The following is a 26859-nucleotide window of genomic DNA, read 5'->3' as shown; positions in this document are numbered from 1 at the left end:
AGGTGTCATCCAAAATTACTCATATTGCCGCAAAGAAATATTGGGGTAAAAATGCATATACATTCTACAGCCTACCACATAATTAAACTCCACCATGCTCCACAAAATACCATTACACATAATTACACTCAATAACACACAATCCCACTCCACACAATTTCAGTAAACTCAATACCACATATTTACTACACACAACATGACTTGGCTCCAACTGGAAGCTGACCCGGCTATTGTGTGGGCAGTCCCCCAAGGCTACACAATAAAGTGAGCCGACCGTACTACCGGTAGAGGATGCGGTCTAGCCATTATTTATAAAGATCTATATAAGTGTCGTATTATCTCTACCACACTCTTAGACAGTGAAAGTATGTCCTTTTCGCTAGAATTCTCCCCGATAAACACCCTTTCAGGTCTTTTAATCTACCGACCGCCAGGAGCTTTAGGTCAGTTTATTTCGAACCTTGTTGACCTAGCTGCTAATTTAGCGCTTACTTCGGCAACTTCACTGTGCTGGGCGACCTAAATCTACACTTAGATAACTCTCTTGATCTCTCAGCCAATAATCTTTGGTTGAGCCTCCAAGCGATTGACTTGGTACAAAAAGGGTTTTCTCCAACACAATAAAGGTCATCTCCTAGATCATGTGTTTAGTAACATCGAAACCCTGACCACTGAAACGCCCTTGCCCCTTCCCTGGACAGACCATTACCTACTACCTTTGACCTGGGTAACTGGGAGATCTTTTTCGGTCCAAGAACCTAAAAAAACAGTGGGGTAGAAAGTGGCCCAAACTCTCCTCCACTCAATGGGAATCTGTTCTTTCTGACCTTAAACCCCTAAAGGTTTCTAATCCCAACACGGCCAGTGGTAATTTTAACAACTGGATCCAAAATTCCCTTGATTTAGTCCTTCCTAAGGAACCCATGCATTGCATAAAGAGGCAAAAAGTAGCCCCATGGTTCACACCCAAACTGAGGGACTTAAAACAATCTTGTCGCAGGCTAGAGAGGAACTGGAGACAAGATCGTTCCCAGTGCAAGAAGGCAGAATTAGGCTATACAAAACCGAAATCAAGGCCGCACAAGCTCTCTTCTACGAAACAAAAATTAATACAGCCGCCAACTCACCAAAGGAAAACTTTCAGATAGCTAAATTGCTGATCACCCCCCCCCCAAGAAGCAGTACCATAAGAAGGAGCACTTGCACACTGCAATAACTTAGCAACCTTCTTCTACCAGAAGATTCAAACTATTTATGCCTCGTTTGCCCTCGATAATTCTGAGCTAGTGGCAGCTGCAATAGCTAGTCCTAGTTTCCCGGCCACCGGCACGCTGGAACAATTTACCCCCTTAGATACCGTTTCTTTGGACAAAATAATCCCCAAAGTCACTTCAGGCTCCCCTATGGACCCAGCACCTCCACAGTATCTCATTTCAGTCATTGACTCGATTCGTCCAGCTATCCTTGATGTCCTCAACACCTCGATTGCCTCGGGCGTAGTCCCTACATCATGGAAATGTGCAATGGTCAGGGCCCTTTTAAAGAAACCCAATTTGGATCAATGCAATTTATCCACCTATCGCCCTATCTCCCTTTTACCTTGGATGAGCAAATTGGCTGAGAAGCACATCAATAACATCTTAGTTGAGTATTTAGAGTCTAATAACCTGCTGTGTGCTTCTCAGACGGGTTTCGGTCCCCAACATGGGACTGAGACAGCCCTGTTGGCAGTGACAGAGGAAACAAGGAGTTTGCTAGACCGGGGAGGGAAGGCAGCCATTATTCTGTTAGATCTCAGTGCTGCGTTCGACACGGTTAATCATGCCATTTTAGTACACCGACTTAGTGGCATGGGAGTGTCGGGCGCAGCGCTGACATGGCTTGTCTCCTTCCTTGACGAGCGCTTCTTTCAGGTCTTTGAGGGAGAGGCTGTTTCCACCAAGCAGCCACTCAGCTGTGGGGTTCCTCAGGGCTCTGCCCTGAGCCCCACACTTTTCAATGTTTATATGAGGCCTTTGGTGGAGTTAGTCCATCCATTTGTCATTAGAAGTGTCACCTATGCAGACGACACCCAGCTTGTGGTTTCACTAAACCAAGCTGAGGAGTCGTCTAGCACTCTGGGTCCCTGTCTAGAGGCAGTAGCCAGATGGATGGAGCTCTCCTGCCTCAGACTAAATGGGGAAAAAACAGAAATCATGTTGCTAGGCAATCCATCGCCCAACATTCTCGCCCCCTTATAGCCAACTTGTCTGGGACCCCTCCCCTCCCCCAAGACACAGATAAAGAGCCTGGGAATTTGGTTGGACAGTTCCCTTGACTTTACTTTTCAGGTCACCAGAACTTCATCCACCTGTTATGGTCTGATGAGAATGCTACGGAAGATTCTCCCTTTACTTCCGTTTCAGGCGAGGAGAATCATGGTTCAGGCCTTGATACTCTCTCGCCTGGACTATGGTAATGCTCTCTATCTGGGAGCCCCCGGGCTGCAATTCACAAGCTTCAGGTTACCCATAATTGTGCAGCCCGATTGCTTTACCAAATACCACGCCGGCGGTCCGCCAAACCTGCTCTGAAGAAACTGCATTAGCTCCCTATTGCAGCCAGGATACAGTTTAAAGCTATGTGTTTGACCCAGAAAGCTATATGGAGGACTGGCCCAGTTATAATGCACCCTCTAGTTACTCCCTATCTTCCCCACAGAGCCTTGCGTTCCAGCTCATTACACTTGGCCACCTCCAATAAGATAAACAAGGCCCGTGGGTTGGCCGCTTGTTCTCTTTCAATGCTGCAAAAATCTGGAATTCCCTTCCCCTCACCCTCAGAAAGAATAGTAATCTGTTGGCATTTAGAAGGCTTTTAAAAACTCATCTGTTTGGAACCATCTGCTAGCACTTGCTCTGTTGCTTCTCTGATTCTAGCCACCAGCGCTGCGAGGCCTCAGGGTAGTTTATGCGCTACATAAATATAATTTTCATTTCATTTCATTTCAACATTCTACCATGCCACATCATTTCACTACACAAATACACTCCACACCACACAATTTCACACCACACAATTCCACAACTAACAATTCCAATCCAACTCACATATTTCCACTACACACCACATGCATACACTCCATAACATGGCTAAAAGACATTGCCATTTACAATGCCATTAGCTCTAACTCAAATAAATCCGAGACCTATTGCATTTCCAATGCTTGTTTTTAAATTCTGTTGATCGACTCATGCTTTTGCTGACTGTGGATGAAGAACCTATGCCTCTCCAATTCTATGCACGAGTCATCCTTAAAGTGATTCTTCAGTCTTTTTATTTCTTCTGTTATGCATTCCACGCAGTAGGCACAGGAGGTGGTGGGGATGTCTCGAATCGATGATCCAATGCCCTCTACCCTTCTGTGCCTAGACCATTATATACATCACCTTTCTCCTGACAGGATCAAACCAGGTGCCATATATGGTTAAATAAAAAGGTGGTTCTGTTGGGTAAGACAAAATTGCTGTGACTTTGCTATTAATGCACTCTAGGGTGAAGGCTCTCTGGAATACACAACTAACAGAAAACAATGCTTTAACAAATCCGTCATACGGTCAAGTAGTTGTATTGTTTTTCTTTATCTGAATTAAGTCATTCAATGATTTTATACAATACATGAGAAGACTGTCTGAATTTGTGTTATAGTGCAATTTAGTGACATTTGTATGTAGTGCTCAAAAAGTGCAAGATATATGCAGTCGGTTCAATTACATATATACAAATATATACACATGTTAGCGGCCAGCTACTGATTTATAGCCGAGGATCCCTATTTTTCTTGATGGAATCCTGGTGATGCTGGACCTAAGGCAACCGTCGTCGTTTCGACCCTAAGGTGCCCCAGTGGGTGGTCACGGCGGGTCTTGCACCTGGTTACCACTTGCTTCCAATTGATGGTATTTTGCATATGCAAAATGGTGTGTTTTAACAAATTTCCTATTTGTGAATATTTTGCATATTGAAAACATTGATTCACTATTTGGTAATTAGTGATACACCAATTTTAAGAAATATGCCATTAGCGACTCATAGATCAAACACACCCTACTTAGTGGTTTGCGACTCTGTTGTTTCTTACATCAAACTCGCTGTGCATTCCTTCTTCTCAATACATTTGATACCAATCTTTCCGATGTTCATGCTTTTTTGTTCCTTTACTCTTCCCATAATTCGACAGTGCCTGAAAACTGATGGTTTCAACTGTAGAAAAATGCTCAATCAAGATATTGTTTTACTTTAGAATCCATGTTTTAATTATTTTACAGGTGCTTATTTAAAAGGCCAATATGAACAGTCAAGAGGAAGAGACCTGGGAAAAGTTGGATGCAGAATTTGATCACTATCTGGTAGACATGAAGCCATTTGTTTTGAAACTGCAACATAAATCAGGTAAAATAATTGTTTTCGACTCAAAAAACCTCTCATACATTGTTTGTACAGTCTTAGCCTTTACACAGTATGCGCATTAAAAAAAAAGTTTCTTAAAACACTGTCATATTTTATGCTGATGGGGGTAGCAGCTGGGGACGAAGGCCAGTGACGCTCTTCACGCCTATGGATTATCACTGGAAAAATGAATTAAAGGTTAAAATACTCGAGTGTATTAATCTGCTCATTTCACCATTTTGGGTATTATCAAATTACTATGTGCTTCAGATGTTTGGCTGCTACCTCCACAGTTTGATGTAGCCTGATAAAGGTTAGCTATATGGAGACTCCACCTGAGAAAAAAGAAATGTATCACATTTAGTTGTGAATTGGGAAACCATCCGATTCCTTCTAGAAGCAGCTGCAAGAGTTCTTAGTTGAATACTAACTAGCACACATCTTGGCCCCTCCCCTCACTAGTCTCTTACCCTTTTAATCAAAGGGCTGGATACGTTTCGATAGTGTTCGGAAGGTGGAAACCAGCTCAAGTTGTGGTACATCCTACCAGCCGGGTCTGAGCAGAGTTCATTAGCTCTGTAAGGATCCTGCTGGGTATAACTAGGTTGAATGCCCAGCTGTGTAACAGAAAGCATAGTAGTGTGATCACCCAACAGCTATGGATGTTGGCTTATGTTCCCTGAAACCCAGGGGCTCATTGTTGCTCAAACCAAGAGAAAGGCTTTGAAATGCTTTTTTTTAGAAATTATCCGAGCTGCACAAAACTAGTCTCTTGATTGGTGTACAGAAGCACATCTTTCAAAAAGGGGAGTGAGAAGGCTGTCTTCCTCTGCCTTGTAATGGGATGTAACTGTGGCTGCTTCACCTATTTGTAAAAACATAGTCAAACCTTTTTTAGGGAGGTGGAGAGTGGGAGGGGGCGAGCATATATCTTGGGAACTGGTGAAGAACATAGAAACCTTCTCATGGGGTCTCACTGATACCTGGTCCTTTTAAACCAACAAAGAAGAAATTGGCACAGAAGCTGAAATATAAAAAGAATACATTTATTCACCTCAGATGAGGGAGACTACGTCACACAGAAGCCTTAGCAACTGAATGAGGCAGTCTGAAGAGTACAGAAAACAGAGGCCTTATATATGCTTAGGGTTACATAGTCGGCATAAGACCAAGGGGCAGTCCTGGCTCATGTAAGCATGCAAAATGCCTACATGCACATCTTTTAAAAAGGGAGGTGTGACTTTGCCATGTTGATAGTGAACCCCACCGTGTGAAGCAGGTTCACCGCAGTCTGTAAGTGGTTGAGGACTACCTGTGTCGAGCATGCCTTCAAAAACCAATAGTCGAGGTAGGGAAAGACTAGAACCCCTGACCTCTGCATCTGTGCTGCAGCCACTGTCATCACCTTGGTGAACACCCACGGGGTACTGGTAAGGCTAAGGGAGAGTACAACAAACTGAAAGTGATCTTGGCCCACCATGAACAGCAGGTAAGGTTTGTGTGGAATAAACAACAGAGACCTGACTGAAAAGGGGGCTTCCAGTGAGTTACTTTCTAGGACCAGAGCCGGGGGGCCACTACCTCAGCCCAACTGCTGGTTTTTAACCTTTACCAGTCTTATCTAGTCGTACATGCCCAAATCTTTCTATTAAAATAAAATAGGTTTATCAGTCATTTTCATCTACATATACCCCCCTACTGAGAAGGTGTATGAAAACAAGCAAAAGTTATGTGCAAAAAAATGGGAGTGAATGGGAGAAATTACCTCACTTGCGCGTCCCCATTGGGGCTTCTGGTAGGTTCTCACCAGTGTGCCTACGTCTTCTCATCTGCGACTTTCTCCTCGAAAAGAAAATTGTGTCCAGTAGAAAGAAATAAAGAAGGTGTAAATGGTGATCTTATGTATGCCCAAGAAAATACCTCGTGAAGTGAAAGTATTTCAACAATTAAAAATTTTAAGACTCACATCCACCCAGGCTCAATTTTATTCCAATTTGTGAGCTTACTCAAAATTTTAAAATGACTGCATGTTGCAGATCCTTTTATGTAGTTGCCAACATGTTTCATTGCCTTATCAAAAGAACAGAGCACATCACATATGGGTAACTTTTATCCTTTGTGCAATCTGCACTCTACTCCAATCAATGTTCTTGTAGGAAAACTCTTTTCAATCCAAAAAAGTCACGTAGCGAAGACCAGTCAGATTTGAAACACTAAGCCTTTATTCACAATTATTATTGTACTCTTTGCAAAGCAGGGCTTTGTATATATTTATATATATATATGTACTTTTGGTGGTTGTGGTACCTCTTTCTCATTTATATAAGATGTGAATATTTCTGTTTATTTGATGTCACACTAGTAAATCTATAATTATCACACTTGCTTCAAATCTTGGAATTAAACTCTAGTACATCCTTTTTAAATTGTGGGGCGGGGTCTGACAATGATGACTTTGTTTCATCTGATCATTCACAAAGTAGTAAATATTGCATTAATCTTTTTTCATTACATTTTGTTATAGAAAGACAGAGATGTGCAATTTGGATTAAAAAGCTTTGTGAACCTTCTGGAGCAGGCTCAGGGTTCACGGGCAGAAAAAAACGAAATATGTATGCAAAGTTACTATTGCACATGCTGAAACGTGGATTGTTGGAAGGTCCGTTCACTCATAGGCCAGAAGAAGGAGTGCTTAAAACACTTCCTTCATACATGGTGAGTTTTGGCTTTATTTGTTTTAAAATGGTCAATATTGTTTAAAACTGTTGCAAAACATTTATTGCTGATATGCACTCTAGCCTTTAGGGTAGCCAGCTATCATGCAATTGCTCTTCTATTAAGGGTTCTTCATTGTTTTTTAAACAAGTTAAGTCTTGCGCGTTGGAATTTCCAAGGTGTCAAACGCTCTGCAACACTTTTAGTCACGAGTGGAGCTCAGGCCTGTTGTACGCCTTACCTCCAATGCCACTTTTACTCAGAGTTCTGAAAAAGATCACAAATTACTGGGCCCAAGTCATTCTTGTGGCTCCGGACTGGGCAAGGAGAGTCTAATATCCAGAGCTTCTGAAAATGAGCATTGATCCTCAGATCGGGCTGCCACTTCGGGAGGCTCTTCTGGCGCTGCAGCAGGTGAGGGTTCTTCTTCTTAACCTGTTAACTATACAATGTTATTTTGGCGGCCTGGTGGCCCTCCAATAAGACCGTATACGCTTGAAGTTGGCAAAAGTTTGTATCATATTGGTACAGAAAGGTCTATTGACCCTCTTTCTGCTTCTCTTTCTACTGTGCTTCTTTTTATTCTAACCATTGCACTCAGGGTACTCTAAAGAGTTATCTTTCTGCTCTATTTGCTTTTTTGCGGCTGCCAGACCAACCCTCTTTCTTTAAGTCTCAAATTGTAAATAGGTTCTTGAAAGGGCTGGGTCACTTTTTTCCACCCACACCCTTCGTCATGCACAGTGGGACCTTAATTTGGTCCTCACTTATCTTGTGTGCTCCCTTTGAGCCTTTGCACAACTGTCCCCTCCGGCTGCTTACCATCAAGACAGCCTTTCTGGTGGCGATAACGTCTGCCAAGAGTGTCAGTGAGTTACAGGCACTATCACGTAAGCCCCCGTACATGATGACTTTTGCAGATAAAGTGGTGCTTCACGCCTGTGCTTCTTTCCTTCCAAAAGTGGTGATCCCATTCCATCTGGATCAATCTATTGCTCTGCCCACTGTATTTGCTTCTCCGCAACCCTCTAAAAAAGAGGAGCGTCTCCACTGTCTGGACCCAAAAAGAGCATTTTGGGTGGATGACCAACTCTTTGTGGGGTTTGTGGGAGCTAAGAAAGGTCGGTGTCGGAAAGTAGGATCTGCTTTTATCGTTATCCCCACTCTTTGTTTGATATAATGCGGTTTCTGACTAGTCTGCCTGGGATCCTGCTAATCAAGACCCCAGTCTCTGTGCTTTCTCCCTTACATTGGTATGGTAAGTACTTCGATACATCCCGTATTGGTGCATTTTTATCATTCCCTAGTATATGGTACTAAGGTACCCTGGGCAAAGGTACACCAGGGGTCCACCATAGGATGAAGCATGTATTATGCCAACCAGGGGAGACCATTCAGTTTGTAACTACAGGCCTGTCCTTGCAGCCTGTGTAAGCTGGTGCTAGCACCACTTACGAAATATATAGATTTTCCTATATCTAAGGTCACTACACTTAAACGTATAAGTCACCCCTAGAGCAGGTATTTCAATCCTGAAGGCAGGCTCCTCATTTTTAAGTGTGAGGGTGCCCCAGCATGAGCAGGACACCCCTACAACCTACAGAGTCCTTTCTCCGGCTTGTAAGTGAGACAGCCATATAACATATAGAAGGGCACCACGTCATTAGACAATGACCATCTCTAAACTGGCTGTAACAAATCCAGTCATGTTTGGTATCAAACTTCCCAAACCGTAAACGGAGTGGGAGGTATGATTCCACGCACTGTAGCACCCCTGAGAAGCCCTCAGTGCTCCTGGTACCAGTCTTCTAGACCCGGACAGCACAACATGCTGCTGCCAACCAAAGACACGATTCTGCCGTTCTGCTGGTGAGCCAACCTCAAGCAGGGGAAGGCAGAACAAATGGTATCCTGTCATAGGGAGGTGTGACCACCTCCCAGACAGGGTTTAGTGTATTGGGGCCGGGTGGGAGCGATTGCTATCGCCACTCAGTCTGCTTGAAGGACACATTTGGTGCCCTCCTTGCATAGTCCAGATCAAACCAGCTCAGGGAGCCGTTGGCTCCCGCTCTGGAGCGAAACTGGACAAAGGACATAGGAATATCCTCCCCACTGTCCGACTCCTCCCCTGGGAGGGAACCCTGAATCGTCCCAACCCTTTCCTTAGGGTACTTAAGGACTTACCTGAAGGTGGATCCCTAGATTTGTCGTGGGACAAGATTAATTTGAAGATACCACTTCTTCAACCATCTGGGCACTACGGACTTCGCTCTGGGCATCAAGGCTGCAACTGGGAAGACTCCTGCTGCTCCTGATCTCCTTGCCCTGCTCGTCTGCTGCAACGTTCGTGCCTGTGCACCATCCTAGGACCTTCCAAGGCCTGTGGGCATCCAAGACACCTGAAGGAATCTCCCTTGAAGTGAATAAGTCACTTCCCTGCAGGCACCGCAACAAAGCTGACTGGCCTGCTGATCTGGAGCTCCCACAGACTCCGAAAGGCTCTGCAACACAAGTGGTGGTTCTTCTCATCCCTCGAGGCCTGCCCAGTCCTCTTACCAAGTTGGAGGCCCGTATCCCTCTTCGGAGCTGCAGGAAGCGAACCCCTGTGCACCTCATTGACTTGCAGTGGCAAAGGCTTGTTGTCTTCTTCCACCAAGATCTTTGGGCTCCAAGTAGCCCCAACCTCCAGCACCTCCAGTGACCAAGATCTTCGTCCTCACTGCATCACTTGCATTTTATGCCTGCATCTTTGGTGAGCTGCTTGAGGTCCTCTCGCAAATCCCTTGCCTCCGGCTTGGGGGTCCTCTTGAGGGTCATCTTTGAATTCTGTGGGCTCCCCTGACTGCTCGGCCCTGCTTGTGGTGAATCCCCTGGAACTTGCTTGTCCCGACATTGCACCTTCTTCGCTTTCCACGTTGGTTGCAGTTGCCAAAGGTTGTTGGTGTTCACCATGCCACCCCAGTTTAGACCCAGCTATATGAAAACCAGTCTTGATCCGGTTCCTCATGGGAACAGTCAAGCCCAAACTGCCAAGCCAGGTCCTCCCTTGACTGGAAACGAGCATCCTGGGAACGGTTTCTAGGTATCACCCCTCATCAGCTAGGCTGGCGTGAATCCAGTTGCACAGTGAGCAAGGGACCCACGTCTGGGCATACCCATCCCACTTAAGGTGAAAAGTGCAATTTAAACAAATGATGGACGGAATGCTGAATAAATCATACATTCACCCACAGTCAAAAGATCTGGATTAAATCCTTTTTTCATTTGCTCACCATGCTACCCCCAGTTTAGACCCAGCTATATGCAAATCAGTCTCAACCCTCATGGGAACAGTCCGATCTGCCAATGCAAGGTCCTCCCTGGATCAGAAACAAGCATCCTGGGACTTGTTTCGGAGTACTACCCCTCATCAGCCAAGCTAGCTTGAATCCAGTGGCACAATGAGCAAGGGACTCACGTTTGGGCATACCCATCCCACTTAGGGCGAAAAGTGCAATGAAAACAAATGATGGACGGATTGCTGAATAAATCATACATTCACCCCCAGTCAAGAGAACTGGGTTAAATACATTGTTCTTTTGCTCACCATACCACCCCAGTTTAGACCCAGCCATATGCAAATCAGTCTTGACCCCCATTCGGGCTGGTCTGTACCCATGAGGAACAGGGTCAAGACTGATTTGCATATGGCTGGGTCCAAGCTGAGGTGGCGTAGTGAGCAAAAGAACAATGGTTTTAACCCAGATCTCTTGACTGGGGGTTTACCTCAAGCGATCCTAAAGTTCTTTGATGCCCATACGCGTCAGCTCGTGGTACAGTTCGCCATTCTTTCGCGGCTGGACTATGCGAGCTCTCTACTTCTCGGGCTCAATCAGGCAGAGAGAATAAGGCTGCAACGAGTACAGAATGCAGCGGCCAGAGCCTTGACAGATCTCCCCCGCCGCCACTCGGTTGCCAGCACTCTCACCAAACTCCACTGGCTCCCGGTAGAGAAGAGGATCCAATTCAAATCTTTGTGCCTCACATTCAAAATTTTGAAAACTGCCTCACCACCCATGTTATGTCCCCTCTCGACAGTGTACACGCCCCGACGAACACTCCGTTCGGAAGGCCAGAATTTGGCAATGGTTCCACGTATCAAGCTAGTGCCGATGGGAGGACGCTCCTTCCGGTATCTTGCATCAAAGCTCTGGAATGCCCCTCCTCTCCAGATTCGTGGACTAAATGACTTTCTGTCATTTAGAAAGGCCATTAAAACCCATCTTTTCTGTTAAACTGCTACGTTATATGTTTACCGCTTCTCCATCTGCTGTGGCCGTCTCTTTTACCTCCTGTGAAAGCGCCGGGACGCCCCTTTGCTGGGGCAGCCGTGCGCTATAGAAGATCATATTACATAACATAACATAACTTGTTTGATTAAATCAGCACTCCGTCCATCATTTGTTGCTGCAGCACTCATTGCCCTAAGTGGGATGGGTATGCCCAGACGTGGGTCCCTTGCTCGCTGTGCCAATGGATTCAAGCTAGCCTGGCTGATGAGGGGTGTTACCCCGAAACTGATTATAAGATGCTTGTTTCTGGTCCAGGGAGGACCCGGCTTGGCAGTTTGGGTTGGACTGTTCCCATGAGGGAACAGTCCAACCCAAACTGCCAAGCCGGGTCCTCCCTGACATGTTCCCAAGACTGATTTGCATTTAGCGAGGTCCAAACTGGGGTGGCGTAGTGAGCATAAGAACAATGGATTTTACCCAGAAATCTTGACTAGGGGTGAATGTTTGTATAATTCGCCATTCCGTCCATCATCTGTTGCTGCAGCACAATAACCTCAAAACAATGGCAAAAGTTCCTTGATCCCTCCAGTCATGAATATTATACCGATTGTTTGCCTACATACAACTTGTTAAAGATTTTCCTATTCTTAAACATAACTTTCTCCCAAAAATAACCCAACCTTGCAATCAACTTCCACTAAATGCTGGGGGAATAACACCAGAGAGATTGAAGACCATATCAGGCCACTTTCAGAAGTATTACTTCTCAGAAATAATCGCAACTGGAGCTGAATCATTCTTGTCCTCATCTTTTCATCACACTGCACTTGAACAACCAGAACCAATTTACATTTGATCCGGTTCTGATTCAACCTGCCTTTAAACCGTTAACTTGAATTTTATTTCAACAGCCTCTAAGTGACCAATCTTCCTACATTTGGTACAGGACTTAAAACATGCAGGACAATACGAAGTGTTGGCCACTTGAAAACAAGGGCCCCATTTGTCGCAACAGCATTGTTTTTGGTTTAGTTTATTTCTCCTCCGGCAGCATTGCCATTTATATAATTTTAAGAAGGAAAGTCTTGCCCACATAATATGTGTCTTCCCAATTTTGAAAAAATGTTAGATCCTTCTGGTTGAAACCTATCTTTCGTAAGCTTGGCATAACACAATGCAATAAAAGGCCATAATGGCATGTCTCATTGGTGAGTGCCCGCAATTATCGGCCCGCCGTGTGAAATTCCCCAAAGACACTCAAAAACTATTTAACCTAGCGCCCCCCAGCTCTTGATTATTAACGTTTTATGACTTTTATTTGTTTGATATTTCACACTGGGGTGTTCTGAATTTTTATCATTTCCTTTTTCTCGGCGCTCTTTGCGGTTCTATGCAAGAAATACATTAAAAATAGCCAGGTCTTTAATAGTTTTTTAAAGCTATTGAAGTCCGAGCAGGAACAGATGTGCAAGGGAAGTTTGTTCCAGTGATGAGGAGCAAGGTAGGAGAACGACCTTCCTCCGCACCTCGCAGTAGGGATACAACGGGGACGGTACAACAGTTGATCCTGTGATTGCTACTAGTTAAGTAAGGAGAAAGTTTCTCTTGAAGGTAGAATGGAACCTTGCCTGTCAAAGATTTATGAACAAAATCAGGGGAGAGAATATAGCGTAAAGGCCAGAGCTGCTGACTTTGGAAGTGAGGAACCAGGTTCGCGTCTAGGCATCTATCTGCTCAGTAACTTGTGATTCTGGGCAATTTATTTTATCCCCCTGTGCCTACCAAAAATTAATGTGTCCTCGTGTAATGTAACTGGTACTCATGTAAAGAGCTCCGTCACCAAGTCGAGTTTGTTCTATAAAACAGCAACAATAACAAAAAAAGAGAAGCTGAAACAGGAATTGTTTCCTCTCTGGAAGCCAGTGAAGCACTTTCATTTTGGGCACCGAGGGAGAACCAGAGGAAAGCGTACAGACCAGACGTGCAGCAGAACTTTGAACCACTTAGAGAGAAGTGACTCGTTGGCAGCTGTTAACAAGGCATCCCGTAGTCAAGGCAGCCTATTATAAGAGCTTGAGTGAGAGCGCTCCTTGATCTTAAAGGGAGCCAATGGAACACTTTTTTGAGCATGCGCATTTTACCCAAACAGGCATCACTTATTGACATAATCTGTTCTCACTACTGATCACAGTAAAAGATATTGTAGACAAGTAATCTATTAGAAACGTTTGAATAATATATTGTAACTAGCATATGAGTTTGCATTTAATGTACACTATGAGGTCTACCTTAATGTAGTAGCTAGAAGTTTTTTTTCTTCTCCACATCACACGTGCTGGTCAGTCGACCACAGATGCACCACTGCTGTCGACCTCTACAGCAGTATTATATGAGACACTGTCAAAATGTGGTTTGTTGTTACCTGAAACTAAGATTTGGGCATGCGCAGACGACACACGCTTACTTCCACTCCGCTTGCTGGCACAGTGACAGTAGACAGTGACAGTAGACAGGCTTGTTACTCTTGGCGCTTACTACTGTTTAGCATGCTGACGTGATGAAGACAGGTAGGTTTTGATTGCCTGACCTGGCGTCCTGCAGGTGCTGATTTGGTGACGACAAGTAAGCCTGTCTTGCCTGAAGTGCCTTATCTCCATGTCATGCACCACTTTTGAACTGCTAGGAAATCTCACTCTGTACCAACCAGTCCGTAGAGGACATGAAATGCAGCAACAGCAATTCAAGACTTACACCAGTCAGCACTTCAGTTCCAACACTCACTGTGTTTGAACCCTTGGCGCCTTTGATGCAGTGCTACTCCAGAAATATTTCCTAAAACCATGTCACCTTTCCCTGAAATACCAAATCATACATCTACTCATCAGTGGGGCCCATAACACTGTGAGTTACACACAAAACACTTCTATCCTATTTCATAGATCGGTGATTTTCAAAGAAGAGCTGCTGTATCATAGCGGAGTTTCTAAATTTAGACTAAATATTTGTACTAATTACACCTGCAGTATTAAGAAGTTTTACCATGGTTTTTATCAACAAAAATTTTTATTTAGACACACCACCATTTTGGTCAACGGATCTGCTAGTAAAAAATTAGTCGTAGGAAAATAGAAGACCAGCTTAATTCTCCATTTATCTAATTTTTATTAAAAGCATAGTTTAGCATGTCTAACAGACTTTATTCACTTTATTTGAATTCTTTATTCAAAATTAACTTTAAATAAAAAAAGTTTTATCTCAAATAGTTATATTCATTTAGTTCAGAGATTCAGAAATAGACATTATTATTTAGATTTCAGAACACAAATATTAGCAAAAGACAGACAGTTCCCAAAATTAATTTTCTCCTAACTTCCCTAACTAATAACCTCACCTAAAGCTCAGTCCGCACTCAAAGAAATGAAACATTTATTAAAGAATTCTTACATCTCAGGAAAACAGCATACCGTCAGCATCTCAGGAGGAAATCGGAAGATAGTGTAAAAAAAAAACGACTTTACTTAAGAAAAAACTATTTCACTAACTAAAAAGTAACTGCCAATATGAACTCAGATTCTGATTGGACAAATTCGAGGGTGGATGGGCATCACCTCATCATTTCATTCCTAAACTTCCATCATGTCAGCGAAATTAAATGGTCCTTCGTCATTGTATAAGTTTCCTCAATTATGTCCTTAATTTGTTATATTCACGTTCTTTCTCACGTTCAACAATGGAGAAGTCCATAGCTTTTTGGCAGTCAACAGGGTTTCAGGACAGTCCGTCCTTGAACTGTCTCCCATACAGGCACAGTCAGCTCGCATTCAGTTCTGTTCAAAGTGCTCATGCGCACTCTGTCTTTCATTCGTGGTTTGGCACAGCAGCCATTTTGTAGCTAGACCTCACAGGCCAGAACGGGAACTATCATAGAAACAAACAAAAATAAATGTTCTTTATTGAAATATAGCCCTTCTGTTTACCTCCCCCATACTAAGGTTTCCCTGTTGGTTATTACCTAGCAAACAAGCCACACATATGCGATTTATACTCACTCAGCCTTCGGTTCCTGCCACAAATACATGCACAATAAGCACATTTATGCCGCTTTTAATTATTTCAAAGCTTTTTCATTATTTCACATCACGACAACAACATTAATTAGTTAGTTATATTTTCCCTATGCAAGCAGATTAGTATTCCCACGTGTATTTGTGTGTGCATTCTATACTATGTTGATCAATATTTTCCACACCACACAATTAATAAAAGTTACAGTTATGAGGAAATGATTTCACAAGAGGTATACAAAATTTTGTTTCTCCACCTCGCTCCATCAACTCCCTCCTTTGGGGTCTTATCACCAAATATCTCCCAAAATGTTGCAAATTTTTATCAAAACATGTTTCGAGTTCTTCAGATTAGTACGGTTTATACTCTAGTATCTTCTTCTCTAGTTTCTTTAAAGACCTTTTCTCGAAATTACTCCATTTCTATATCGCAGTTTTCTCTTTCTCGTTTTTCTTGAATTGCTTTCTTTATCGACATTCTTACATTCCTTCTTTTTCTATATATGCAACATAATCTTAACATCACAAACACTAATGCTATTACTGTTACTGGAATTAGTATCTTACCTATAATAGAACTACCTATTTCCCGAAACCACTGTTTAACTGCTGAAAAACTTTTACCAAGTCGTTCAAGAACACCATCAACCTCCAGTGGTTCAATTTCCTTATGCAACTCTGTAATGTTTGTAATGTACTTCTCAATATTTTGACTTTTATCTGGAATGTAGGTACAACAGTGCTGTACCTTCAAAATTCCACAAACTCCTCCTTCTTTTGCCAGTATTATATCAAGAGCAAGACGATTTTGCATTACCATAGCTCTCATAGCAACCATTTTGGTGTTTACCATTAAAAGTCCACCGGCTGTGTCTGTTGACAAACGATCTACTATCGTTGACAATCTTCGGATTCGATTTGCATTAAAAGATATTTCCACTGCTGATATCAGTTCTCTTAAAATATCACCTATTATTTCTATTACACTCTCTCTTTTTCTACGACTTAAAGGTTTACCTATCTCATGTATTCCATTTGTACCCCTATCTACATGAAAGATTTTCGGAAAGACCAAGCCCACGTTACATGTCCCGTACCAGTGGTCAGGTAACCTATAATAAGCTCTGTTTCCACATATAAAGTATATACCTGGGAAAACTGGATCTTTTCCACCTTTAAATCCCCAACCCCCTATGATTCTATAGGTGTCTTTACATTGGCTCGCTCCCACAAAATAATTGTCATATACAGTGTTGTCTCTTCTTATACAGAATTTGCCTAACAGTGGAGTATCTATATAGCCACGTTCACATTTCTATCATCAATGTTTTCATCTTCAAATGTCCAATATTTGGATTTCTCATGCTTTACTTTTTCACTACGTTTATAAACTTGTAAACTTGTAAACGTGCAGATTTATATAGCGCAGATTGTTGCCCGGAGGCGTCCAAGCGCTGGGATAACCAGAACCTACTGATGAGCAGAGGGTGGAAAAACGGCAGTTAGTGGGGGGATGTAAACAAAAAGGTCTTTAATTGTTTACGAAACACATTGAGGTTCGGGTTGGCTCTGAGATGGAATGGCAGAGTATTCCAGATCTTGGAGGCGTTGTATGCAAACGTCCTTCCGCCAGATCTGGATCTTTTTATTCTTGGTACTACTGCTAAGAAGGTCTGGCCGGAACGGAGACTGCGGTTAGGGGTGTAATGAGTGACCAGGTCGCGGGTGATGCTGGGGCCTGTGTCCCAGAAGGCTTGATGGGCTATGCATAGTGCTTTAAACCGAACTCTCTGCCGAACCGGTAGCCAGTGAAGGCTAGTCAGTCCGGCCCTCACTGAGTGTCTACGGGGAATTTTGAGCAGTAGGCGCGCTGCGCAGTTCTGCACAATCTGCAGCCTACGTAGGGTGTACTCTGGGGCGCCGAGGTAGAGTACGTTTATTGAAATCAAGTCGTGAGTGTATAAGACCTTGTATAGCCAACTGTTTTGCTTCCATGGGAAGGAGGGGGAATATTTTATTTAGCATCCTCATGATGCCGAAGCAGGTGGCTGAAAGCTTTGTGGCTTGAGCATTGAAGGACAGAGATCTGTCCAGCCACACTCCAAGGCTCTTGATGTTATTTTTAGGGGGTGGTGGGGGGCCTAGACAGGGGGGCCACAGGGTGGGAGGAAGGCCGCGATCTGAAAGGCCAAGGAGCATCAGCTCTGTTTTGCCCCGTTCAACTTAAGGGATGATGAAGACATCCAAGTCTTCACTTCCTCCAGGCATTCTCTAAGCCCGCCTGGCGGAGGTCGGTCTGCCTCCTGCGCCAGTGAGACCACCAGCTGCGTGTCGTCCGCATAGGAGATGATCTTAACTCCAAATGGGCGGACGACATCAGCCAGCGGTCTCATATACAGATTGAAGAGAGCCGGGCTTAGAGAGGAGCCCTGAGGAACTCCACACTTTAGAGGTCTGCTAGAGGACACTGCCTCGCCATCAAAAACCCTAAAGGATCTGTTCTCCAAAAAAGATTTGAACCATGCCCAGGCTTTATCCTTAATCCCAGCACAGGACAGACGGTCAATTAGGGTGTCATGGCTGACCGTGTCAAACGCCGCACTTAGATCAAGGAGGATCACTGCCACTGATCCTCCCTGATCCAAGATTTTTCTAGCTTCCTCGGTAACCATGAGGAGAGTGGTCTCAGAAGCAATTCTTCTCTCTTCAACTATATCTAAAAATGCTTTCTCCTCAGCTCTCATTTTACATGTCAAATTATTTTTGAAGGCATACTCATGGCTCAATTCATCTATCTCCAAAAAGAATTCTCCCATTACTCTAGCAGGCTTTATTTTATTCTTGGCATTAACAATTTTTAACTTTGCGAAAACGTCATCTGAATTTGAATAGTAATATTCCAGTTTTCCTGTTTGGTAAAACAGGCTTGCAATCACACTACACGTGACACCATACGTAAGTGGAAGATGGTGATACGTCACCCCTTCTGAAACAGATGCAGGTAATTTTACACAAACGTAACAGTCACTAGCATCCATTGTCCTAACATATTCAGATAACATTCTTGAAAACGTGTTCTTAGTGTAATCACTAATGGAATTATCCTGATGCATTTCTGGTCTATATACATGCTGCTTGTTAGACTTTGATTCCACATTTTGTTCACTTGAACTCACATTATGTTTCAACTTCACTAAGTTATCCTGAAAAGGAATGACAATAGCTAAGATTATCCATATCAATATTAGTAATCCTTTACATATCAAACCTGATTTACACCATTTTCTAAAGATAGAACATTTCGTTGTGTGATCATTGCTAGACATTTTTTTTTTCACTTCTGCTTTTACAATTCTTTTAGACCATTTATCATCTATAGGTCTTTCACCTTTAACTTATAATGTTCTTCTTATCAGGATTTCAGGTTTTTGTCTTTCACCTTATACCTTTGACCAATTGTCACTTTTCTCTGTGATCCAGTCCATTACTCACTTTTTTCTCATTTTGCTTTGGGCAGTATTAGTTCTCTTGGCTACTGTTTACTTCTTCAATAGGAGGTAGAACGATATAGGACCACTCAGGTGATTTGTATTTTTGATTTGGTCTTCTCACTCTTTTTGGCCTTTGAACAACTTCTATTGTTTTTCCCAACGACTCCTTTTGACTGTTTTTTCCATTTACTTGATCTTCTAGTTTTCTCACTTTGTTAACCAGTTTAAATCTGTCCATCAGTCTCTTTTGGCCAATTATCTCCTTTACAAACTCTTTTTGTCTTAGGCTCCGTGGTGTAATGCTCCACTCTCCAAGCCCTTTTTCTTGAACTCTTTCTTAATGGAGTTTCATCTGCACTGTCGACAGTTTCACTTTTCAGTCTCTTCGACAGTTTTATTTATGACAAACTTTATATTGTCTTTTCCTTTTTCAAGATCAGTTTTCTCTTTTGACAGTTCTTTCACTCTGTTAGGAACATCTTCATAGCTGGTACTTGGAATCTCATCCTTATTGTGAGTTATTTCCTCTTTTCCAGTGTCAGGATTTTCGTCCCTGCTTTCAGAGCTTTCAGACTGTTCTTCAGTATTTTCTTGATCACTAGTCTTGTTTCCACATTGCTCAGTGTCCTTACTGGTGTCGGGCTCTACCAAATCTCGATCTTTAGATTGATCTTTAGAATTCGGTATTTCGACAATTTCTCCTTCTCCTTCAGTCACAGAGCTATTTTTTTTTTTAAACTTTATTTATTAGTAAAGTCTGTTGCACAAAGTCAGCACATGATACAGTGACATTTTCAGAAATGATCAAACATCAAACAGAATACCCTCTCCCCGGTACCCCCCTCTTCAGACAGTCACATACTGTATTATCAACAACTTGTTGGCCATGTCAGATCTTGGGATCCTACACGTTGGCAGCACGCACCTAGTACAAGTGTCCAGTGATGAACGAGTTATTGCGTCAAAGAAAAAGTAAAGGCACAGGTAGTCATGTAAAGTACCCCCATCATCCTCTTCCTGTTCACTACGCGCAAGCAAATATTCTCGTAGTGGGGCCCATATATCTTTAGGCCTCGAGCTCTTCGGGAGTTCCTCCGCATACAAAAGCAATTGTTCTTGACAGTACACCATATCAGATAGCCATTTGGTAGCCTTAGGAAATTTCTTCCCATCCCATGTGAACAGTACCCTCCGTTTAGCCAGTAACAGAGAAACTCTGATAAAACGACTTAGTACTCCTTTAATCTCTGGTACGTACCCCAGTAGACATACTAATGGTGTGCACTCTAGAGTGTGACCCGACATAGCAACGAGCATGTGTAGCACATTCCCCCAATAGGAAAATACAGCAGGACAGTTCCATACTAGATGTATGAAGTCTGCTCCTTCCTGCCCACACCGCCTGTAACAATCTGTGTCCCTGAAGCCTATTCTGTGAAGCTTTACTGGGGTGTGGCATGTCTGATGTACAAATTTCAAATGTATAATTCGCAGGTTGCTGTTCGAGGATAGCTTCCCTCTAACCTAGCATATTTGCTCCCACATGTCCTCTGTAATGTGTGTATCCAAGGCCCTACTCCAGCGACCCATACTACGATCTTCCGGGAGTACCGACTCTGACATGACCATTTTATACAGTCTGGTGAGTAAATGTTTTTTGGTGGCCGCTGTGATCACCAGTTGCAGGGACTTAGATATGGCCGGTTCCTGTGGGAAACTGGTGTAATGATCTCGCATAGCTCTGCGTAGTCGATAGCATGTGTGTGTAAACAGCGGTGAGGAGTTCGAGATATAACTCAGATCCTCCCCAGACACGTACGTCCCATCCCTGTATAGGTCTCCCAGCACAGAAATACTGGCTTCTTTGAGTGCCCGCATCGGACCGCGCTCATGTGCAACCGAGAGGGCACTGTGTCCTTCTATAGGCAGATGTGATGCATACAGTGGGAGTTTGTCCGTCCGCTTGCCGATCTCATGCCAGGCAGTGACTGTAGCGTCAATCGTGTTTATCTCAGACCTAGGTGTGGGTCTGCGGTTGTGCGAAATAATGCCATGTAAAGGGGTGTCTCCCGCATCTCCCTCCTCTACAGCCACATGCAGAATAAAGCCATGCGGCCGGAACCAAAAGAAAGCATATTGAGCCTGCCCGCATAGGTAATATAAATGGAAGTCCGGTGCACGGAAGCCACCCTTAGCAAATGGTAACGTTAGCGTAGCCCAGTTGATTCGGGGAGGTCCCGAGCCCCACACTAACCGTAGCAGTTGTGTCTGCATCGTCGCGAAGAACTGTCTATTCAAACGAATAGGGATATTACAGAATAAATACAGGAATTTGGGGAGTACTACCATTTTAATCACTTCTATGCTGTCAGCCAGTGAAAGAGGAAGTCCCATCCACCGGTCGACTTGCTGTACCAGTGAAGTGTATGCTCGTCCGTAGTTTTCGCGGATGACAATACCCAGGTCCCGGTGGATCCAAACCCCCAGATATATTACTGGGTCTTACGTCCACTCCAGGGGATATTCCATCGTGGGCGCCACCGTCGCCGGTGTGAGGGGAACAACAACGGATTTCTCCCAGTTGATGGTCAGCCCAGAGAAAAGTCAGAAGCGAACATATTCACGGATGACCCTCGACAGGTATGTGTGTGGCTCGCGAACATATACAACCATGTCATTTGCATACGCAGATATGCCCACCGGCCTATTATTGAAGTTTAGGGCAGCCACTCTATGCGCCTGTCGTATCCTGCACGCTAAGGGCTCCAAGATAATAGCAAATAGGAATCCTTGCCTAGTGCCGCATTGGATGGACAGTGGCTCCAAGGTGAAACCTCCCACTCTCACCCTTGCCGATACATCAGCGTACAGAATCTCAACCCAGCGGATGAATACAGGTGGAAATCCCATCCTATGCAGGATGAAGAACATATATTGCCATTCAATTGAATCGAAGGCTTTGGCTGCGTCTAATAACACAGCCACTGCTGGTAATTCCGGATTGAGGACGTGGAACATGGCAAATATCGTCCGTAGGTTCCAGGATGTGGAGCGATCAGGGATATAGCCAGATTGGTCTGGCAGGACCAACAGTGGCATCAGAGGGTGGAGTTTGGCAGCAAGAATTTTGGCTAAGATTTTGGCTAAAATATTTATCAGGGATAAGGGTCGATAGGAGTCACACCTAGTGGGGGATTTGTCCTTCTTCAGCAGGGTGATGATGAGAGCTTGTCGTAAAGACGGAGGGAGATGGCCCACCTCGTGCGCCTCCGCGTACATTGCAAGGATGTGTGGAGTCAGAAGATCCGCGTACCTCTTGTAAAATTCGGCCGTCAGGCCATCCGGCCCTGGAGCTTTCTTGTTGAGCAGTGAGAGGATGGCCTCCTTTATATCTGACTATTCAATAGGGAGGCTGAGGAATTTCCTGTGCCCATCGGATAACCAAGCGCACGCTATGTCCTTCAAGTACTCATGGGGTTCAGGCTCCGGCACATCCCTGCTAGATGTGTACAATTGCTCATACAAGTTGTGAAATTGGCCCAAAATGTCATCGGGGGTAAAATGGTCCTCTCCCAAGTCATCCACTATGTGCTCTATCGGAGGGGCGGTTGCTCGTTCCCGTAATCGGTTAGCTAGAACTCTGCCCGGTCTGCCACCCTCCCAAACCTTCAGACGCAGAGCTAGCATCTGATACTTCCAGATGTCGACGTTCTTGTCGAGCTTCACTATCTGGACTACTCTCTGGTTCACTTTCAGAGTCGGAATCAGTTGTGCTTTCACCTTCCTCGTTTGGATTCTTAGGTTCAGGCACACGGATAGTGTGGCTTGCATGTACCCATCTCTTTACTCCGGCACATTTAACTGCAGTGGTGCTGACCAATATGACCTGTCTTGGTCTCTGCCAGCGAGGCACCAAACAGTTTCTTCTGTGATATACCTTTATTTATTTATTTCATTTAGAGAGTTTTATATAGCGCTACTGGACCCGAGGGTATCAGAGCGCTTTACAAGGTCGGTATACATACAAGAAATAGTTCACCGTGTGCATTAATCATGAAAGATACAAAACATTACATTCACATGGAAAAGAGGTAGCCGTATAAGACGACATAAGCCACGTGCAAATAATCATGGAGGATAAAAAAACATAGCTTTAAGATGAGTGAGTGGGGAGGAGAGACAAGGAGATCAAAAAGAGGATGGAAAGTGTAGAGAATCAGAGAAATAGGGGGTGTAAAACAGGAAGAGAGGAGGTAAGAGAGGTGGGAAAGGGTGTGGGGTGAGGGGATAGCAGGGGAGCAGGAGTGGACAGTACTCGAATCAGTGACATTAGGTGCCCCAATATTTGTTGAGAAGAAGTGATTTGAGCCTTTTTTTGAAGAGAGGGTAGGAGGGGTTGCAACGAAGATCTTTGAGGAGAGAGTTCCAAATCGTAGGGGCATTACCAGAGAATGCACGGGATTGGGCTTTTTTGCATTTGAGTTTGGGCAGGATTAGAACAAGGGAGTTAGTGCTCCTAAGGGACCTAGAGCACCCAGCTTTTTGTAATTTGTCAGCAAGATAAGAGGGGGTATTTAGGTGGAGGGCTTTGTACGCGATACATGCAATCTTGTATGTGGATCTTCCTTCGATTGGGAGCCAGTTGAGGTTTTTAAGGACAGGAGAGATGTGGTCGAATTTTTTACAATCGGTGATAAGTCTGGCGGCGAGGTTGAGAACACATTTAATCGGTGCCAGGTGGATTTTAGGGGTGCCAGCGAGTGTTGCGTTTCCATAATCAATTTTAGACAGGACAAGTGATTGGACAACGATTCTAAAGTCATCGGCTGGAATAAAAGCTTTCAGTTCTTTGAGGTGATGAAGGGTGAAAAGGGCACTTTTGGCAGCATTTTTAATGTGTGGGATGAGACTCAGGTTTAGATCAATGCTTATGCCTAGGGATTTGACAGAGTTCGAGGTGGAGAGGGGGCAGTTGAGAGCTGTGATATCGTTGACCCAGAGTTGAATAGGGAGAGAGTTGCTCTTGGGACTAAATATGATGATTTCAGTTGATGAGATGATTGAGGCGGAACCAGGCTTGAACTTTATTCAATGTGTCGTTGAGGTGAAGGATGTCATTGTGGGATTTGATCTTGTAGTAAAGTTGGGTGTCGTCGGCATAGAGGTGGTAGCATATTTTGGCTTGTTTGAGAATGAGGGTGAGTGGTTCCATGAATAGATTGAATAGGGTGGGGGAGAGGATAGAGCCTTGGGGAATGCCAGTGAGACCGGTTGGGGTTTGGAGAGGCATTGACTGAGCTTAATTTGTTGGGATCTGTTTTGAAGGAATGAGGAGAACCATTTGAGTATGGTGCCCTCAAAACCAATGCGAACTTTAAGGGTGTTAAGAAGGGTGGGATGGTGGACAGTATTGAATGCCGCCGAAAGGTCAAGGAGGATTAGTACAGAGGATTCACCTCTGTCTAGAGAGCGGTGAATGTCGTCTGTAATATTGAGCATGGCCGTTTCAGTACTGCATCCTTTTCTGAAGCTCGATTGGAACATGTCAAGGAGATTGAAAGAGATAATATGGTTATCTATTTGGGAAAGGACACACTTTTCCAGAGCTTTTGAGAGGAAGGGAAGGTTAGAGATGGAGCGTAGGTTGTTGAGGTCATTGGGGTCGGCCGAGGAGTTTTTGAGGATGGGGGAGATTTGACCTATCTGAAGGGAGGCGAGAACACAGCCCGTGGAAAGAGAGGAGTTGATGATATTGGTCCAAAGCGGGGCAATGATGTGCTTGAGACCAGGTGAGAGGGAAGAGGGTCTTTAGTGTGAGAGGATGGTTTGAGTTTCTAGATGATGTTGATGATGATAGCTGTTTCAGAGACAGGGGAGAATTCGCTCCAGGAGGCATTATTTTTAGTTTGGTGGTGTATGAGAGTGGAGACTGGGAGGGGGGGGACTAAGAGTGGTTGCGAGTTGTCTTGAAATGGGGGTGAGGAGGACGAGCTAGTGCTACGAATGTTAGGGAGGGGGTGATGTTTGAGGGGAGGTTGAGGTGAGAGGGGGTGGAGGCAAAGGAAAGTTCGATTGAGTTGACTTTTTTGGAGAAGAAGCTGGCTATTTCTTCACATCTTTCAATAGTGGCTAGTATTTTGGGAGGGCCAGAGGAGGTTTGTTTTTTAACAATGTTAAAGAGTTCTGTGGGGCGGTTTCTGACATGATCTAGCTGCGTTCGAAGATAGGAGGCTTTTTCATTGAAGATGTGTTTTTTGTATTGGGCCCTAGCATTTCTCAGAAGCACCAAATTGTCAGTGGTGGGATGATTCCTCCAGGTACGTTCTGATTGCCTGAGTGCCCGTCTTTGCTTGTAAAGGTCCGAGTTGAACCAGGATTTTGGTGGGATGTTTTTTTCTTGCTTGTATTTGATAGGGGCAATTTGATCAAGGGATTCAAGAATAGAATTGTTGTCATGTTCGGTAAGGTCGTTGGTGCTATGGGAGAGAGGGGGGAGAAGTAAGCGAGATTTAATAGTGGATTCCAATTCGCCCGGCGGAATAAGGTGAAGTTTACGAGTAGGTTTCAAATGTAAACTGCCTATGGGGGTCGGGTGTATAATGGAGCCAATTAAGTTGAAGAGGATAAGGTGATGGTCGGACCAGTCTACTGTAAGGATCTTTTAGAGGGAGGCGACATCCTTGCTAGTCAGGATGGCATCAAGGGTGGCACCTTTGGTGTGAGCTGGGGATTGGCAGAGTTGGGTCAGGTCGGTAATGTCCATGATATCGTTAAATCGGGAGACAGCAGGGTAGTCATTTTTATTCCAGTGAATGTTGTAGTCCCCTAGAAAGATGTTTTTAGATTGGGAGAGTGGCGCTAGAGTAATAGGATCGGACATCTCTTCAGTAAAGGAGATAGAGTTTCCAGGGGGGTGGTAGATAGAGTGAAGCCTAATGGTGGAGAAGCCTGGGGTATTGATATCTGCGCAGAGGTACTCAAATGTGGATGGGTCTTGTAGTTGGACAAGCAAGAGATTAAGATTATCTTTGAAGATAATGGCAAGGCCCCCTCCTATTTGTTCACTTCTATCTTTTTTAATGATGAGATATCCAGGGGGGATCAGCAAGTCTAGATAAGGAGTGGAATGGGGGTTAAGCCAGGTTTCAGTAAGGAATGCTATGTCTCGGTTTTCACTGAGAATAGTTTCCGCAATCTCAGTTGCGTGGCAGGAGGCGGATCAGCAGTTAATCAGGATGCACGACAGGGGGGTGGGGTTGGGTAATTGGGATGGGGGACAGGGGGTACGGGTTTTAGTTGTTGTGGGAGTCTAGGTGATGTCGGAAGAAGGGGTAGTCTGCTTGTACCCAGGAGAACTGGGATAGTGGACTGAAGGCTAGGAGGAGTACAAGGGTAGGATTCTGGGGAGATGCAAAAGAGCTAGTAAGGGAGTTGATTTCCACAGATGGAGGGCATGTGTCATGTGGTAGAGGGGGCGGGAGTGTTGGCACTGAAGGCATGGGCGATTTTGGGGAGTTCAGTGGGTATGGATGATGTATTGAGGTTACGAGGGAGGGTAGGGCTAGGTGGAGTGCTGGTGTAGGTGGTATCGCAAGGAGACGTGTTGTTGTTGGTAACAGCATCAGTGCAAGGAGGGCAGTTCTTGGGGGGGATTAAGAGTAGAGGAGTTGGTGTGTGATGATAAGGGGATAGAGATTAGCGAAGGGACCAATGTGTGAGCCTGGGCAGAGGGGTGGGCTTTAGTGAGGAGTGAGACATCAGTTCTGAGAGAGGCGAGATCAACGACAAGGGACATCAGGAGTAGTTCAACATTAAGGAGTGATTGTGTGAGAAGTGAGGAGTGAAGAGGATCAATAGTGTTTGGGAGGTTAGAGGGGGCAGTGTTGGCAC

General features: G+C 44.3%; 1 protein-coding gene across 3 annotated transcripts in view; it reads left to right on the top strand.

Moving 5' to 3' along the window:
• Positions 1-26859, top strand: part of CEP112 (centrosomal protein 112) — a 2313552-nt gene that overhangs the window by 71013 nt on the left and 2215680 nt on the right. For all 3 annotated transcript variants that reach the window (XM_078654309.1, XM_078654310.1, XM_078654308.1), the window contains exons 2-3: positions 4308-4431; positions 6953-7143. In XM_078654309.1, coding sequence (XP_078510435.1) covers positions 4329-4431; positions 6953-7143 — 294 coding nt within the window. In that variant the 5' untranslated portion in view covers positions 4308-4328. The remainder of the gene's footprint in view (positions 1-4307; positions 4432-6952; positions 7144-26859) is intronic.

The sequence above is a fragment of the Lissotriton helveticus genome, chromosome 7, assembly GCF_964261635.1.
Source record: "Lissotriton helveticus chromosome 7, aLisHel1.1, whole genome shotgun sequence".
In the NCBI taxonomy this organism is placed as follows: Eukaryota; Metazoa; Chordata; class Amphibia; order Caudata; family Salamandridae; genus Lissotriton; species Lissotriton helveticus.
This window is presented reverse-complemented; position numbering and strand designations above follow the sequence as displayed.